The following is a 17,225-nucleotide window of genomic DNA, read 5'->3' as shown; positions in this document are numbered from 1 at the left end:
CCAGACTGTGGAACCAATCTAGATGTCCTTCAATTGATGAAACTGTGGTATATATATACAATAAAGAAACTGTGGTATATATATACAATGGAATATTACTCAGCTATAAAGAATAATAAAATTATGGCATTTGCAGGCAAATGGATGAAATTGGAGAATATCATGCTAAGTGAGATAAGCCAATCTCAAAAAACCAAAGGACGAATGATCTCGCTGATAAGTGGATGATGACACATAATGGGGGGTGGAAGGGGGGCAAGAATGGAGGAAGGAGGGACTGAATAGAGGGAAAAGAGGGGTGGGAGGGATGGGGGGGAAGGAAAAAATAAAAGAATGAATCAAACATCATTACCCTATGTAAATGTATGATTACACAAATGGTATGCTGTTACTCCATGTACAGAAACAACATGTATCCCATTTGTTTACAATAAAAATAAATTTAAAAAATATATATACTGTAATAAAAGTTGCTTAAAACTTGAGTTAAAAAAAAAAAGAAATAACTCAGAAATAATTCACAAGTGTCCATCAACAGATTAACAGCTAAACAAAATGCATATACATACAATGGAATATCATTCAGCTACAAAAAGGAATGAAATTGTGATACATGCTAGATCATGGATAAACTTGAAATTTTGCTAACTGAAATAAGCCAGACACAAAAGGACAAGCATCATTTGAGTCCACTTATACAAGGTAATTTCAAATTCATAAAAACAAAGTAGAATAATGGTTTCTAAGGGTTAGGAAAGAGGAATGAGAAGTTAGTTGCAAAACACTGAAAATGTAATTAATGCCACTAAATTCTGTACTTAAAAAGGTTAAATGGTCATTTTATGACAATAAAAAATTAACAAAGTCAGGCGTGGTGGTGCATGCCTATAATCCTAGCTATTTAGGAGGCTGAGGCAGGAAATTGCAAGTTTAAGGCCAGCCTGGGAAACAGGAAGACTCCATCTCAAAAAATAAAATAAAAGGGATGTGGTTCCAGCTCAGCAGTGGAACACTTACCCACTATGCATAAGACTCTAAGGCTCTGACTTCAATCCCCAGTACGCGCGCGCACACACACACACACACACACACACACACACAAAAAAGAGAGAGAAGGAGCGAGAGAAGAAAAGAAAAAATATGTGATGAAGGTGCAGTTTCACACTAAACAAACAGGGTGGACCATAGGATGCCACTTTCAAGGACACAAATAACTATTCTACCTTGGTCCAGAACATCTAGAAAAGCTTTTAATGAGATTTTAAAAAGCGTATTGTTCTTATGAATGCTTGTCTATCGTTGCATGAGGCCTGGTAGTACAGTGGTACATGCCTTTAATCCTGGTCACTGGAGGAACTGAGGCAAGAGAATCACAAATTTGAGCTTGTCCTGGGCAACTCAGTTAGACCCTGTCCTAAAATAAAAACTTAAAACCGGGTTGGGTTGTAGCTCAGTAGCAAAATGATTGTCTAGCAAGCATAAAGAAAGCCTAGGTTCAATCCCTAGTACCACCAAAGAGAAAAGAAAAAAAAAAAAAAAAAGGAGGAGAAGGAAAACATGATGATAGGGAAAAAAAAGGGGAGGGGGGCAAAATATATATACTCTACCCGGAACAGGTCAGCAGGTGCCAAAGGTACCTGTGTTTCTCTGGGTCAGGTTTGTACCTGTGGAAAGCATGAAGCCTACAGAGTAAGACAATTTTATTTCTAAAATAAATCAAACCACAAAAGGGTTTTAACAAGAAGGTGATACCAATTGAAAATATTGAAATTATGCCACAATTTCATTATGTTCCAACATAAAAATCTTTGCTTAAAGTAACTGGCAGTACTGTTTTTCACACTGACAAGCCCAGAAAAGCAAACCACTGGGGTAAAGCATGTGGCCTGGAAATTGGAAAGCAAGTCTCTGTACCTCATAGCAGAGGCAGAGCACTGCAGCAATTTCAAATGCCAGTCTCCTCTCCAGAACTGCTGGTCTTTCCTCTCACTGGGCAAGGAGTCACACAGACTTAAGCTGACCAAAAGAATTAGTGTATGCTGGAAATGCTGATCTTTTTCCCAGGGTCAAGCATTTGGGAAAGTTCTGCAACATTGGCTAAGAGATCCTAATTCCTAGAGGAGCCCATCTAGATCTGACAAAACCCTCATTTTCTTCTATAGGGCACTGTTGAGGCCACTCACAGATTTTTTTTTTTTTTTGATTTTGTGATTGCCTTTAGGGTGACTTATTTGCCAAGTAAGTCCAATCAAATTCTGCATCTGAATGGGGTCTCTGTGGCACTTGGCATCACCCTTAGAGATGCAGCCCTAGCTCTGGTGAAGAAACAAGTTCCACCACTGGAGTGACTGAGTGTCCACTAATAGATCAGATAAAAGTATGGTGACTGCAGGTAGAGCTGTCACTTTCAGAGTAGGGCCTTGTTCCTGAACATGAGTAGACCTTGATGTGAGTCTGTATTCACTAGATTTTTACCAGATAACTCATGAAGCAAACTCTACTTTAGGAGGACAAAAGAAAGCCCACTCTGGGTTGGGGTCATAGCTTAGTGGTAGAACCCTTGCCTAGGATATGTGAGGCACTAGGTTCTATTTTCAGCAGCACATATAAACAAAATAAAGGTTCACTGACAACTACATATTTATATAGATATATATATTTCAAATTTGAGCACATCCTGGGCAACTTAGTTAGACCCTGTCTTAAAACAAAAACTTAAAAACAGGGTTGGGTATTTATTTATATACAAATTAAAAAATAAAAAAAAGTAAGCCCACTCTAAAGAGCTACTGAGAAAGAATCACCCATTGCCAGCTACAGACTTGGGGAACATTTCTTGTCATCTGACCAAATAGGTCCCAACCATCCAGTTAAGATGAAGTCCTTAGGAAATGAAAGGGACATAGTAGAAGTGCTTCCACAGGATGGAGTTAATTTGTCCACAGAACATTCAACATCCAGAGACAATGCTTACTAAGAAGTGGATATATAGCACTCTCCTCACACCAGAGTTGCTGACCTACCCAGAGAGGACCACTGACTGAGGGCACAGGGAATGATTCATCACAAATCCAGCCACAGTCCTATTGGTTTCTGTGCTTTCTGACACAAATGGGACCTCTTCACAGAGTGAATGAGGAGGGCTAGAATGTCGTAGGTCCTGAACAAAGTGCTAGGAGCTAGTACAGACAGCAAGTGTTGGGGAACTGATCTGATGTCAGGGATTAACTGCCATATCAAAGACAATTCCTAACATTTTTTGTGTGTATGGTGCTAAGGACTGAATCAAGGGTAAGGAAAGTGCTCTACCACTGAGCAACAGTTCCAGTCCCCATTTTCAACTTCCGAATCAAGTCACAGAGCACCTTATTCACTGAAACTTACTTTTGAATGAAATTAAATATGAAGTAATTTAATTGTATAATTTTTATTTCACTGCTTTAGGAAGTTCACTTTATTTTCAGTCTACAATAATGTTATTAATTTTTACTATTTGGTGGTTTTTAGTATAGTCACAAGGTTGAGAGTATCACCACTACCTAATTTTCAAAATATTTTCTTCACCCCAAAAACAAAGTGTCTCACCACTAATATCACTCTCTGCCACTACCACTAAGTCTTTAACCACTAACAGAAAGCAAGTACTAACCTGCTCTTTCTATGACCCTGCCTGTTCTAACTACTTTATATAAACAGAATCATATAGTATGTAGTCTTTTGTGTCTGATTTCTTTCACTTAATGTCTTCAAGAGTCATCTGTATTATAGCATGGTTTTTCAGTACTCTATTTCTTTTTAAGAGCTGAATAAAATTCCAGAGTGTAGACACACCATGCTTTGCTCATCCATTCACCCACTGATGGACATGGATTGTTCCCATGGTCTGGCAATTAGGAATAACACGAAGAAAATCTGTGTCCAAGTTTTGTATTCAATTCTCTTGGGTAAATACCTAGGAATTAAATGACTAACTACATTCCCTACTGGACCCTGGGTACTTGGGATTAAGCCCAGGATGCTCTACTGCTGAATTATATCCCCAATCCCCTTTTTATTTTGAGACAGTCTCACTAAATTGCCCAGGTTGGCATAGAACTTTAGATCCTCCTGTCTCACTCAATCTCCTGAGTCACTGGGATTACAGGCAGGGATCACTATGCACAGCTTGGATTTAACTTTTTGAAGTCTTGCCAAATTGTTTCCAAAGCAGCTGCACCACTTTACATCCCCACCAGCAAAGGAGGTGGAATCTAATTTCTCTATACCTCTGTCATTACTTTCATTGTCCATCCTTCTGATTATATCCATCTTAGTGGGGGCTCACATAATTTTTGCAAGAAATATAAAACTTTGTAAAGATGATTTCCAAATCTATGAGAAAAATCAAATCCCAATGCAATAAATTTTAGGTACAGGGATAGGATTACTGATAGCAGATTCTTAGAGGCTGGACATAAAACCATCAGGTCTCAGGCTTGGGCATCCTGTAAGTCAGAAAGCATTTCCAATCTCACTGTGGACCAATACTTTTCAACCTTCTCTCTTGTGTACGAGACATAACGGAAAACCCTGAGAACCTATTGTCACCAGCACAGGGTTTCCAAAAGGTTGAGAGAGTTTCAGTCTCTCTCTCAAGGGAGAGGCTGGCTTTCTCATACCAAGAAAGATGCATCACTGGGTTTATGTGACACATAGGGGAGGCCACACCTGCAAGGGTGGCCTAAGAACACCAGTCATTCTCCTGAACTTTAGAAAATGCTTCTCCATGATGTGTTAGTTCTCTAAAGATGTCCTGAGTGCTTATGCCAGCACGAAGAGACTGTTACTGCAGCTTTACTTGCCATCCTCTTACCTCTCAGAGGTCTCAAGGGAGAGAATAGCTTTCTCCTCCTTATGGTCACTTCCACTGCCTGACCGGTGCAAGCTCCGGCGGGAATGTTTGCGCCGAGGTTGCTCCCGTTCTGATGTGTCATCCTGCTCCATGGTCTCACTTTCCACATAAGGGTAGGCCACCAAGTTGATGTAACCATCACTGTCCCCCTCAAAACAGACAGATACTACACCTGTTGAAAAAAAGGCAGCCAGTCAACAAATGTCATATGGTTGGGTTCATGCAGCACATATTATTAGCACATGCATTCCTACAGCACACAGGCTTCACTTGCCCTGAACCAAATATAGACTGATGGAGGAACAGCAGCCAGCAGAAATCATCTTCTCAAAAGAAATATACCACCACCTCTACCCTAAATCTGTTGTTTACCTTTGAATTTGGATAAATCTACATTTATTTCTCACTCTATCTAGCCCTTTCACTTTCAGCTATTGGTTTCTTTTTTTTTTTTTTTTTCCTTTTTTTTTTGGCACCAGGGATTGAATCCAGGGGTGCTTAACACCACTTCTCCAGCTCTTTTTATTTTGAGACAGGGTCTTGCTAAGTTGCTTAGGGCCTTGCTAAATTGCTGAGGTTGGCTTCGAACTTTCAATCCTCCTGCTTCGGCCTCCCAAGCCTCTAGGATTATAGGCATGTGCCACCATATCTGGCTCAGCTATTGATTTCTATACCAGTCAAAAAGAACTGTGAGTCAGGTATGGTGGCACATGCTTACAATCCCAGTGACTCGAGGAACTGAACAGGTTTACAAATTTGAGGCCAATCTGGGGCAACACAGCAAGACACTATCTCAAAATAAAAAATAAAAAAGGGTGGAGGTGTAGCTTGGTGGACATCTGGATTCAGTACCCATGAAGCAGGTGTGGGGGGCTCTGTTATGTGAGATATATCCATATCTCTCATAATTTAACCCTCCGTTTATTTAACTGCTTTACAATGCTGCTATTTCCTGTCTGTGTTCTCTTTTAGGTCTGAATTCCTTCTGCCTGTTAGTGTCACCTAAAGAGACATCAACACTTCTTTCTTCAAGACAGTTCCAAAATGTATTCTGCCTATAGTCAAGATTGGGTTCTTGTAGCTTCTTCACACAAAATTTCCACCCTGGTGCCTCTAAGGTGAAAGACCCTCCTGCTTTCCCTACATCCATGGAAAACAGTTTGTTGTGTTCATTTTTGTCAAGCAGATTAAAGACAATCTTCTAGATCATTACCAAAGGAGTTAAAACAGAAATGGAACTTCGGCGGGGGGAGAGAATTAAAGCTACCCTTGTCTAACTTCCACTTTCCACATTATATATCAACTCATTTCTACTTTTACCCTCTTGATGGATACAACTATAATGTGAAAATGAGTAAGATGCATTAATGAATATGCCAAGATGCCAAGCCAAGAATACTCTTCTCTTTGTTCCATTTCCTTCTCCACGTAGGCAATGCCCCAATCCCTGGGCCCTTTTAGAAGAAAAATTCTTCCACCATCAAGATAAAATGAATTTTTTTCCTCCTTCTTACATTCCACATGTTGCTTAAAATCATGTTTCACTTTGGAGAATTTCACATGTATCCTGGTTTTCTTACAGAGATGGCTGCCTCTGGTTGCAGGTTTATCAAAGCTTCGTTTATGTTCAAGTCTGAGTGCCTTTCAGGTACAGGAAAGACTGGGCTCCCCTTGATGTTCTCTTTCTGTGAGTTTCTACTTTTTCCCTCTTAATTTACTCCTTATGTGGTTGGAATATATCTTCAAGTAACTTCCTTTTTTGGGGGTACTGGGGATTAAACCCAGGGGTGTTCTACCATTGAGCTACATCTTCAACTCCCCCTCACTTTTTTGTTTTGTTTTGATTTTTATTTTGAGACAGGGTTTCCCTAGGTTGCCCAGAATGGTCTTAAACTTGTGATCCATCTGACTCAGCTTTCTGAATTACTGGGATTATAGGTGTCTACCACCATGCCCAGTTAGGAGATCAATTTTCTGTGTCCTCTGCTTAAGGGAAAGTTTGACTAAACATAAGAGTTCTATGTTATTTGAAAATACACTTTTATTTCTTCCTGCACTGGCCAAAACTTCCAGTAAAATATTGACTAGAAATGGAAAGCACAAGCAACCTGATCTCAGACCTTAGACCTTTATAGGAAAAGTCATCATTTCATCATTATGTTGATGCTAGTTGAAGATTGTTCATATATGCCCTCTATAAGGAGGAGAAAGTTTCCTTCTATTCCTACTTAGCTCAGTTTTTTTGATATTCTTGTTTGACCAAAATGAACAATAAATATTGTCTAATTTTTTCTGCATATATTAATCACAATGTGCTTTTTTTAAAAAAAAGTTTAATAACATGGTAAGTTACAATGATTGGGCTTTGTATTTTTTTTTTTTTTTTTTTTAAACTAGGAATTGAACCCACTCAGTCAAAATCCCAGCCCATTTTATAATTTTGAGATAGGGTCTTGTTAAGTTGCTTAGGGACTCACTATATTGCTGAGACTGACCTTGAATTTGTAATCCTCCCAGCTCAACTTCCTAAATCACTGGGATTACAGGTGTGAGCCACAAGACCCAGCAATGATTGGCTTTAGTATGCTAAATCAAACCTTTTAACTCAGATAAATCCCACTTGGTCATGATGTATTATCATTTTAATACACTGTTGGATATGATTTGCTAAAATTTTGTTCATATATATAGGTTCATGAAAAGTATTTTATTTTCTCATAATGGGCTTTTAGAATGAGTTTGGAAGTAGTCCGTCTTCAAAATTTCAGAAGAGCTTGTGTAGAACTGATAGTATTTCCTATTTAATATTTGATTTTAATATTTAGCATAATTTAGCAGTGAAGGCATCTGGGCCTGGAGTTTTCTTTGTGGGAATGTTTTAAGCTCCAATTTCTATCATAGGTTTTTGCATTCTCAGAGCTGCTGGGATAACAGGCATATGCCAATGTGCATATAGCACAAAGCCAATTGCCAATTGGCTCCATAGCACAATTTATAATATCAAAAACAGTAAATTAACATGAGCATAATGATATTAACTAATCTATATATCTTATTCAAATTTTGGCATTTTCACATTAACTCCGCTTCTGTTCTAGGATTGCACATTAATTTTTCTTAGTCTCCTCCCATCTGTGACAATTTCTCATTCTTTAATGACCACAACAGTTTTGAAGAGTACTAGTGGTTATTTTCTAGGATATTTCTGAATTTGGGTATCTTGTGTTTCCTCATGATTAGACTGAGGCCATTTATTCTAGGCAGCAACCTCAGTTCTCCTTAGTTCATCATGTCACGGGGTATATGTCTTGTTTGTTTGTTTTAGTTGTCAATGAACCTTTGATTTTGTTTACTTATATGTGGTGCTGAGACTCAAACCCCATGTTTCAAACATGCTAGGCAAGAGCTCTACCACTGAGCTACAACCCCAGTCCTATGTCTTGTTACTAGTAATTTAACTTTGATCACTTGGTTAGGGGGTATATGTCAGGCTTTTCCACTGTAAAGCTCTTTTTTCCTCTTCTAATTTATGAGCATTTTACGTGTAGGTGCTTTGAGACTCTCTAAATGATCCTGCTTCTTACTGTACTTACCCCACTAATTTTAGATCCATGATGGCCCTTGCTTGCAACAATTATTACTACTAATTATTATTACTGTGTTGTGTGCCTACTAGACATATTGTTTCCATCATTCCTCCTATATTTATTAATTAAAAGGAATTAGAGTTCCATAAGGAAGAACAGTCCCTTCATACCCATCTATCAATCCAGGATGAATTTATGATTATTTTGCTTAAATTCTTCTAGACTTGGCCACTGGGACTCCTTTAAAGTTGGTTCTTCAAGTACTTTTGACATGTACTCCCATTATTTTTGACTTTCTTTACTATCTATCACAGGATTTACTTTTCCTGTCCCTACTCAGAAGCCAATTATTTTACCAAAGAACTCTGCTTCTTTTAATTGTGGAAATGGTAATTAGAAAAATTAAGATGGTAGAGTTAGATATACTGATTGCTACAGAAGTATCATTGCTTTTGAGCCCTTTTAGCAGACAGAGCTAGGAAATACATGTAAGAATACTAGCCCATCTATTTATTGCCATACATATAGATGTTTCAAAAACTCAACCAAGCTAAGGAAAAGTACCAATAATGACCAAGGCAACGTGACACACACTTATAATCCCAGCAGCTCAGAAGGCTAAGATAGGAGGATCACAGGTTCGAAGCCAGACTGAGCAACTTAGCAAGGCTGTAAGCAACCTAGTAAGACCCTGTCTCAAAATAAAAGATAAAAAGGGCTTGGATGTGTCTCAGTGGTTAAGCAACCTCGGGTTCAATCCCCAGTACCAAAAAGAAAGAAAGAAAGAAATTAAGTGAGGTATGGTAATTGGAAATATTTCCAGAGCGGAACACTTATATGGGATGATCAGGAAAGGAGAATCTGGGGAGACATAGGACTAAAGGATAAGCAGCAGTTGTGGACAAAAGGCATTGGAGAGAACATCCCAAGCAAAGTAAAGACCCTAAGATTTAAATTAAAAAAAAAAAAAAAAAAAGCCTGGGGTATTCTAGAAACTGTTTCACCTCTTTTGGTCAATTAAGAGTTAAAGAGGGCTGGGGATATAGCTCAGTTGGTAGAGTGCCTGCCTCGCAAGCACAAGGCCCTGGGTTCAATCCCCAGCACCGCAAAAAAAAAAAAGAGTTAAAGAAACACAAGGCAAGATAGCCAAGACTGCAAACCCAGCTACTCCAGAGACTGAGATAAGAGGATAGCAAGTTCAATACCAGCCCCAACTTAAAATTAAGCAAGATCCTATCTCAAAAAACAAATAAAAAGGAATAGAAATATACCTCAGTGGTAGAATGACCTTGGATTCAATCCCCAGTAACATCCCCCCCCCATCAAAAAAATTTAAGAAACAACCAAATTAAAAAATGATCAAATGGGGTTGGGCTCAGTGGTAGAGTGCTTGCCTATCATGTGCGAGACTCTGGGTTCAATCCTCAGTACCACATAAAAATAAGTAAATAAAATAAAGGTATTTTGTCCATCCACAGCTAAAAAAAATCCAAAAAAAAAAAAAATGATCAAATGACTTGAGTAAACATTTCTCTAAGAAGATCTATTATACAAATAGTCAACAGGCACATAAAAACATGCTTATTAACAGCAACTACTGGGGAAGTGAAAATCACAGGCACAATCAGAGTTCACTCATACCCACTAGGATGGCTAAGAAAAGAGAAAAGAAGAAAAGAACAGCACTCTCTCTCGGCTTCCTGATCATCATGTGAGCTGCTTCCCTCCACCACACTCTTCCACCATAAAGTTCTGCCTCACCTTGAGCCCCAAGGAATGGGGCTAGCTGTGTATGGACTGAGACCCCTGAAACTGTGAGTTCCCAAATAAACTTTTCTTCTACAAAAAAAAAAAAAAAAAAAAAAAAAAAGTGCTGGCAAAGATGTAGAGAAATAGGAAGCCTCATACACTACTGAGAATGTAAAAGGTATGACCACTGTGGAAAAGAGTTTAGCAATTCCTCAAAAAGGTAAATTACAGGACTAGGTGTGTCGCTCAGTGGCAGAACACTTGCCTAGCAGACATGAGGCCTTCGATTCAATTCCCAACACCAGTGAAAAAAATATTTTTTAAAAAGCAGAGTCTAAAAAAAAAGACTTAACTTACCATGGGCAATCATAAAAATGTACAAACACAATGATAAGGATCAGATGTTAAAATAAAATGACTCACTCCAGTATAATATTCACAGGGTTCTTTCTACAAAATTAACTCATTTTTAAAAAATTTTAGTTATAGATGACACAATACCTCTACTATTTTATTTATTTTTATGTGGTGCTGAGTATCAAACTCAGTGCCTAACCTGTGCTAGGCAAGCACTCTACCACTGAGCTACAACTCCAGCCCCTTAACTTACTTTTTAAAACTAATTATTTTTCCATCAAAATGTTAAAGGACTTCCAAGCCCTAGAAACTTCCATAAATTCATTCCCCCAGCACACACAAAGGAGCCACAGAGCCCTTTTGCCCGTTGTTCAACTGCCTTAACGTGGAAAGCATCAATTTGTCCTTCTCTGGGGCCAGAAACTTTTTTCTTTTCCTGCTTCTCTGCTTATCTGACTGAGAAATTTTTTTTTTCCCCTTCTGGTAGTGGCAGTTGAACCCAGAGGCACTTTAACATTGAGCCATATGCCCAGCCCTTTTTATTTCTTATTTTGAGACAGGGTCTCACTAAATTGCACAGGCTAGACTCATATCTGCGATCCTCCTGCTTCAGCCTCCAGAGTCACTGGGATTACAGGCATGCACCATCATGCTTACCTCCAAACAGGAAATCTTGAAGACAGCAGTGGGTCTCCAAGCTGACTTTTTCTCAGCTTTACAAATTAGTAAGTTCAATTTTCAAGGTCTAAAGATCTTTACAACACTTTCAGCTTCTAATTTTGCCTTGTTTAAGTGACTTAGCTGCTTTGACACCAAAGAGAAGATAATCGCATCACATGGTAAACAAAACAAGTACAACTGAGTTTATAAGGCCACAGATGCTATGCTCACAAAAATAGCCAATAACTGACCTTTGTATTCAGGGGTGAACTCCTTCATTTCAGGAGGGAGGGACTCGTAGAAGCGCTGTTCCCGGGAGATGAGGGGCTTGCACACAGTGTGGTCGTCGTAGCGCATCATGCTGCTGTGTCCACCCACCTGGTGGATGAAGGGCTCCAGGAGAACTCCCCGGTCTCCGGCCCGACTTGCGTTCTTGCCATACTGCCCCACTTCCATGGTTTGACAAACACACATTGCGTTGGGGCCCAGTTGCACACTGAGGGCAGAGGATGCAGCACATGGGCCACAAAAGGAGAGCTAGGTAGAAGGCTCTGGCAAGTTGAAGGCCAATGGTTAGAGTCCACTCAGCTTATTATTCTGTCCTACAGAAAAGAAGACAGGAAAGGAGAATCAAAATATCTGGCAAAGACTGGGGATATAGCTCAGTGGCAGAGCACTTACCTAGGACATGTGAGGCCTTGGGTTTGATTCCCAGCACCACCAAAGTCACAACCAAAATAAATAAATAAATGGCAAATCTCAGTTTCCTTAGAGCGACCTGAGAGCAGAGCCTATTTTGTTTCCTACTGTATATATCCCCAGCATATACAACATGTCTAGCACATGAGAGCAGTTGCAAATTTTTATTGAACAATGCAACTTTGGTCTCCTCCATCCATCTTTCTGTGCACAGAGGCCCATCTTCTCTTCTTTCCTTAGATCCCTACTAGGTTCTCAAAGGATTTGATTTTACAGCTACAGAATGTTAGACAGCCACCAGGAAAGGCAACTACCTCAGTTTACTTCTCATTGAAAGATAAGGGATTAGAAAAAAACAAATAGAAATTTATTCTGTTCAGGAGCTCTTCCTAACTCAAGAGAAGGGTTTTTGCCTTAGAAATCAGGTCATGTTAGCATTCCAACTTCTCTGCTAAAGGTGCCAAGAATCATATAGGAAAAGTCATTCCTAGTGAGTTGTTTTTCCCAGAGGAATTCAGATTTCAGATTTCTTCTACCTTAAATCTATGGCTATCAACTTATAACCATGTCTAACACCACACAGTTTCCTTTCTGTCTCACTTATAACAACCAATGAGCAGGGGAAAAAATTTGTACCCAAACAAAAATGTCAATTTTCTCTCAAGAAAATTAAAACTGTTGCCAGCTTTCTTAATTCTGAACGTATTTTCAAATTAGGAATGTACTAGGCAAAACTACATCTAAAAGATTAAGACCAAAAGAGAAAAATAAAGCACTGGTAGAGTAGGAATATGGTCTTACTGTAAGATATAAAGCATTGTTTTCTATATCTCATAATTACAGGCAAATGGGCTATACAGGACCATCACTATAAAACCACAAAATCTTAACTCAAAGCTGCCTGCCTAAGTCAGATGTGGTGGTACACACCTGTATTCCCATGTTTTTTAGCCCAGTTATCTACTCTCTAGTCCTCTTTCAGAACAAAGCATCTCCCTACTCAGTAAGCTCTCCTAGTCTTCATTCTCTCTAAACCCAAGTCTGGTCCACACTTCCAGAGTTCCCACGGTGCACTATGCTAACTCCACTGCAGCAATACACCACTGTACTGTCATTTTTTCATCTATCATCACCACCAAACCATTCTTTCTTAATTCCATCCAGAGTCGAAGGCAAATCCTAGCACAGTTAAATGCTAAAACAAAGATCTGTCAGAATGAAATTAAATTATTCCAGGCACGACAGTGAGTAAAGTACAACATAAAAAAAAAAAAAAAAATTGCAAGAGCCAACATGGCAGAAAGTGGGGAAACAATTGTAGAGGTCCTGTTCCCCAAAGAAGGTCTGGTCAGGGTCTCTGGAGGCACCAATTATGACAGTGGACTCTAGTCAGTACTGTCCATTGGCTCCTGCCCTGGCCCTGGTCAGGTTAAAAAGAGATCTCTCTGGCTGGGCTTCTCCCTGGGATCTAGGGTTACCAGGAGAGTGCTAAACTTCCCTAGGTTGGGTCACTGGTGGCTGGAAAAAAGGGGGTCAATAGTGCCAGATAGTCCAGAAGAACTGAGCAGAAGGAGGGTCAAGGAAAGAGTTATTCCCTGGACTCAGAAATGCAAGGCAACTTCCACTGCTTTCCACAGAACTGAGAGGCAGAAGTCCAATTTCCAGTCAGATCTATACTTTTGATACTTTGTTTCCATATGATGTCCACATAAAGCCATGGGTAGCACTTGTGTATCTGAAATGTTTTCCTAAAAGTAAACACATAAATTTTATCACTTTTTTATAACTTTGCTTTGGAATTACTTTTTAAATAAACCTAGCCAAAAAAAAAAGGGGTGCCCAGAACCCTCTCACCCTTTGTGAAGCCCTGCTTACAAAGTGTATAGCCTTGTAAGTCAGTGAACTTTTCCAAGTTTCCTCACCTATATAAAAGACATGACCTCCACTAACCCTATGGGATCTGCAGAGGGAGCTGGGTCTTGATTTTCCTAGTGCATAATCTTGGACATACCAGAAACAGAGCTCTGACTCATCTGATCAGAGGTTGCACTTAAAGTCTGGTATCCACAGAGGCTACTGTGGAAACCACTGAGAGGGCTGCAGATGCTGATGTATTCGCTACCTAAGTAAGTCCCTCTCTGCCACTTTCTCACTAATAAGAGTCCCAATCATGATCAGGTAGCCTAACCTCCAGGAAATAGGAAACTACATTCAGACTCAGAGAGAATCTTGAACAGTAACACCATTCTTAAGAGAGGCTGATTTAGGAAAGGGCATGTGGCATCTCATGTTCAATGAGATATGAGGGGAAACTTGTCATGGGTTCTCTGGGAAAATTACCTTGCTCCTACAGCATCATCACAGAGTTGTCCCTCCTCTTCCTTTGACTATTGCTCTGTTTGGGTGTGATATTTGAGACTGCTGCAGATACCTTGTCACCCTAAAAGATACTACCCTCAAGACAAGGCTAATATGCAGAACAGAAAGAAAAATGGGGGCCCCCTCTGGTATCACTGAAGTACCTGAAGTCTGGTTATGTAACTGAATAAATTTCCCACTGTGCACAGTGGCACACACTGTGACTCAGACAACTGTGTCAAGATAATGACAACTTTGAGACCAGACCCTATATCAAAATTAAAAAAATGTGTGGGACATGGTGGCACACACCTGTAATCCCAGTGACTCAGCAGGCTGAGGCAGGAAGATCATGAATTCAAAGTTGGTCTCAGAAAGACCCTGACCCTGAAAAAAGGACAGGGGATGTGGCTCAGTGGTTAAGTGCCCCTGGGTTCAATCTCCAGTACCCAAAAAAAAAAAAAAAAAAAAAGAGGTCAATAAGTTTTCTGATGACAAGGCAACTTTGAAACTTCCAACAACTAAAGAACAAACCCATCACTGGCAACAAAAAGCTTATCCTCCTCATTCCCAAGATGAAAAATGTAGCTTTATGATCTTTATTATTATTATTACTATTACTAATTAACATGTATTAATTATACACACAAAGAGGTTCAGTGTGGTACTTCTACACATGCATACAGCATGTACCAATCAAATCCAACTTCCCTTTATCTACCTCATCCCACTTGTTTTTAACTTTCAGCCAATAAACTATTATACCCAAATTAAAAGGTATCAAAAATCATCAACAATTGGAAAGGGAGAAAATTACAGCTAAGAGCCAAAGACTCAGAAAGAATACTAGTGGACTTAAGGATTTCTCTCTCTCACTTTTTTTTTTTTTTTTTTTTTTGGTACCAGGGTACTGAACCCAGGGGTGCTTTACCACTGAGCAACATCCCCAGACCCTTTTTATTTTTTATATTTAGGCAGGGCCTTCCTAAATTGTTGAGCCTGGTTTTGAATTTGGGATCCTCTGCCTCAGCCTCCTGGGCCACTGGGATTACAGGGGTGGGCCACCGTGCCCATCTTTCCAATCTTTTCTACACTTAAAAACAAATTAAAGCACAACATAAAGAAAAACTTCAGAATTCTTTAAAAGCTAGAAAGTATTCAAAAAAATAATGTCAGATAACTGAAATCATGAGAGTCTCTGATTTGTTTGGTTTTGTTTTGCCAGGGTTTAAACTTAACAAAAGAGAAAACTATATGTTTGGGGAGGTTTCTGGGGTTTGTAAATGACTCCAAAGACTGGGCACAAATTTCTCTGGGAAAACTACAAATAGGAGTCTATTTCCTATATGGCATAAATGAAGATTAACTATTTGGTTTACAATACAGTGGTGTTTCTGCTATCTGAAATTCATATTGTTCAAATAATATACCACAAAATCTTTGGTTATAACAATAGTAATGGGGGCTGGAGACAGCTCAGTTGGTACAGTGCTTGCCTCACAAGCACAAGACCCTGGGTTCAATCCCCAGCACTGCAAAAACAAAACAAAACAAAACAATAATAACGGTTGGTTGTTATATTAATATCAATTTAAAAAAACACTTCCATTTTAAAAAGTAGGAACAATTAGGCAATGCCCCCTGCAAATATTACAGGAGCTTATTCAGGAGGAAAAACAAGTATGATAAAACAATCTACACATGGTAAATATTTCATAAAACTACCATTCATTTAAATATATTAGGATTTGTGATCTTTTTTCTTGTGTAAATCACTTTGCTTTGTAATTAATACAGCTCAGAAAAAGAAATTCTCCCTTATTCCCCAAAATGTTCTTTTTTCCTTCAGTGCAACTGCAGTTCCTCATTTTGCTATTTCTTCAATTAAACCTGTCACCTACTCCTCTCACCAGGCAGCAGGGACTCATGCAGTGAATGACATCTGTTTCAAACCTGAGCCACAGGAGCAGACAGAATCTTCCCTTCCTCTGTAATTTCTAAGGCATGTAAATAATACAACAACAGGAACAGAAAGGAATTTAATAGCTTAACACCATGTCAAGAGACTAGGAGGGAATAAAGGGAAAGACTAAATCCTACCCCAATTCCTCACCCCTACTCAGGTACTACAGATTGAACCCATGGGCACTCTACCACTGAGCTACATCTCCAGCCCTTTTTATTATTTGAGATAGGGTCTGGCTAAGTTGTCCATGCTGTCCTTGAACTTGTGATCCTCCTGCCTCAGCCTCCTGTGTTACTGAGATTACAGGTATGCGTTTTTGCACCTGCTGGTGCCACTTCTTGAAGTTACTGCTAAGCTGGACAAGGAGGAATAAACAGCAAAAGGCAAATCAAGAACTGAATTGTTTAAGTTTCCCTAAGTTTCTGTGAGAGAAGTACTTTACATAAGCAATAGTTTCAAATCCTTTCTCCAGAATCTGTGCTCCAGACTGGGGGGTACAGCTCAGTGGTAGAACACATGGCTAGCATGCATGAGGCCATGGGTTTAAAAAAAAAAAAAAATTGATGTCCCAAATGAGCCCATGTTTAAGATGGCTTAGCACTCCAATCACCAATAGCCCCTGCTGAACTTTAAGTACCTGCAGCTCCATTCAAACGACAAAGTGTCTCTCCCATAGAAGCACTGGAAGAAAAAGAGATGGCCAGGTTTATCCTCTACCCTACTCTAGAATCAATTACTAATTAGGAAGACTCTAGAAGATCCTGTTACAACTGTGATCCTTCTATAGGCCACAACTTGACTATATTTCCCAGTGACTCTGAATGCTCCTACTCTTGTCACTGTCGGTGGCTCTGGAACCTTCCACACGAAGCCACTACCTTCAACATCTTCAACCTCATCAGTTCTCTGAGCTTTTTGGGTCCCATGCCACCACAAAGATCATGATCACCACAGTTTT

The 17,225-nt window shown here is 39.4% G+C and overlaps 1 protein-coding gene across 1 annotated transcript in view; it reads right to left on the bottom strand.

Moving 5' to 3' along the window:
* Ip6k1 (inositol hexakisphosphate kinase 1) overlaps positions 1-17,225 on the bottom strand; it is a 59,594-nt gene that overhangs the window by 6,813 nt on the left and 35,556 nt on the right. Inside the window, exons 2-3 of the mRNA XM_047564336.1 lie at positions 11,496-11,846; positions 4,853-5,063 (exon numbers count right to left, since the gene is read on the bottom strand). Coding sequence (XP_047420292.1) covers positions 4,853-5,063; positions 11,496-11,718 — 434 coding nt within the window. The 5' untranslated portion in view covers positions 11,719-11,846. The remainder of the gene's footprint in view (positions 1-4,852; positions 5,064-11,495; positions 11,847-17,225) is intronic.

This window comes from Sciurus carolinensis, chromosome 9 (genome assembly GCF_902686445.1).
Source record: "Sciurus carolinensis chromosome 9, mSciCar1.2, whole genome shotgun sequence".
NCBI classification, from domain to species: Eukaryota; Metazoa; Chordata; class Mammalia; order Rodentia; family Sciuridae; genus Sciurus; species Sciurus carolinensis.
This window is presented reverse-complemented; position numbering and strand designations above follow the sequence as displayed.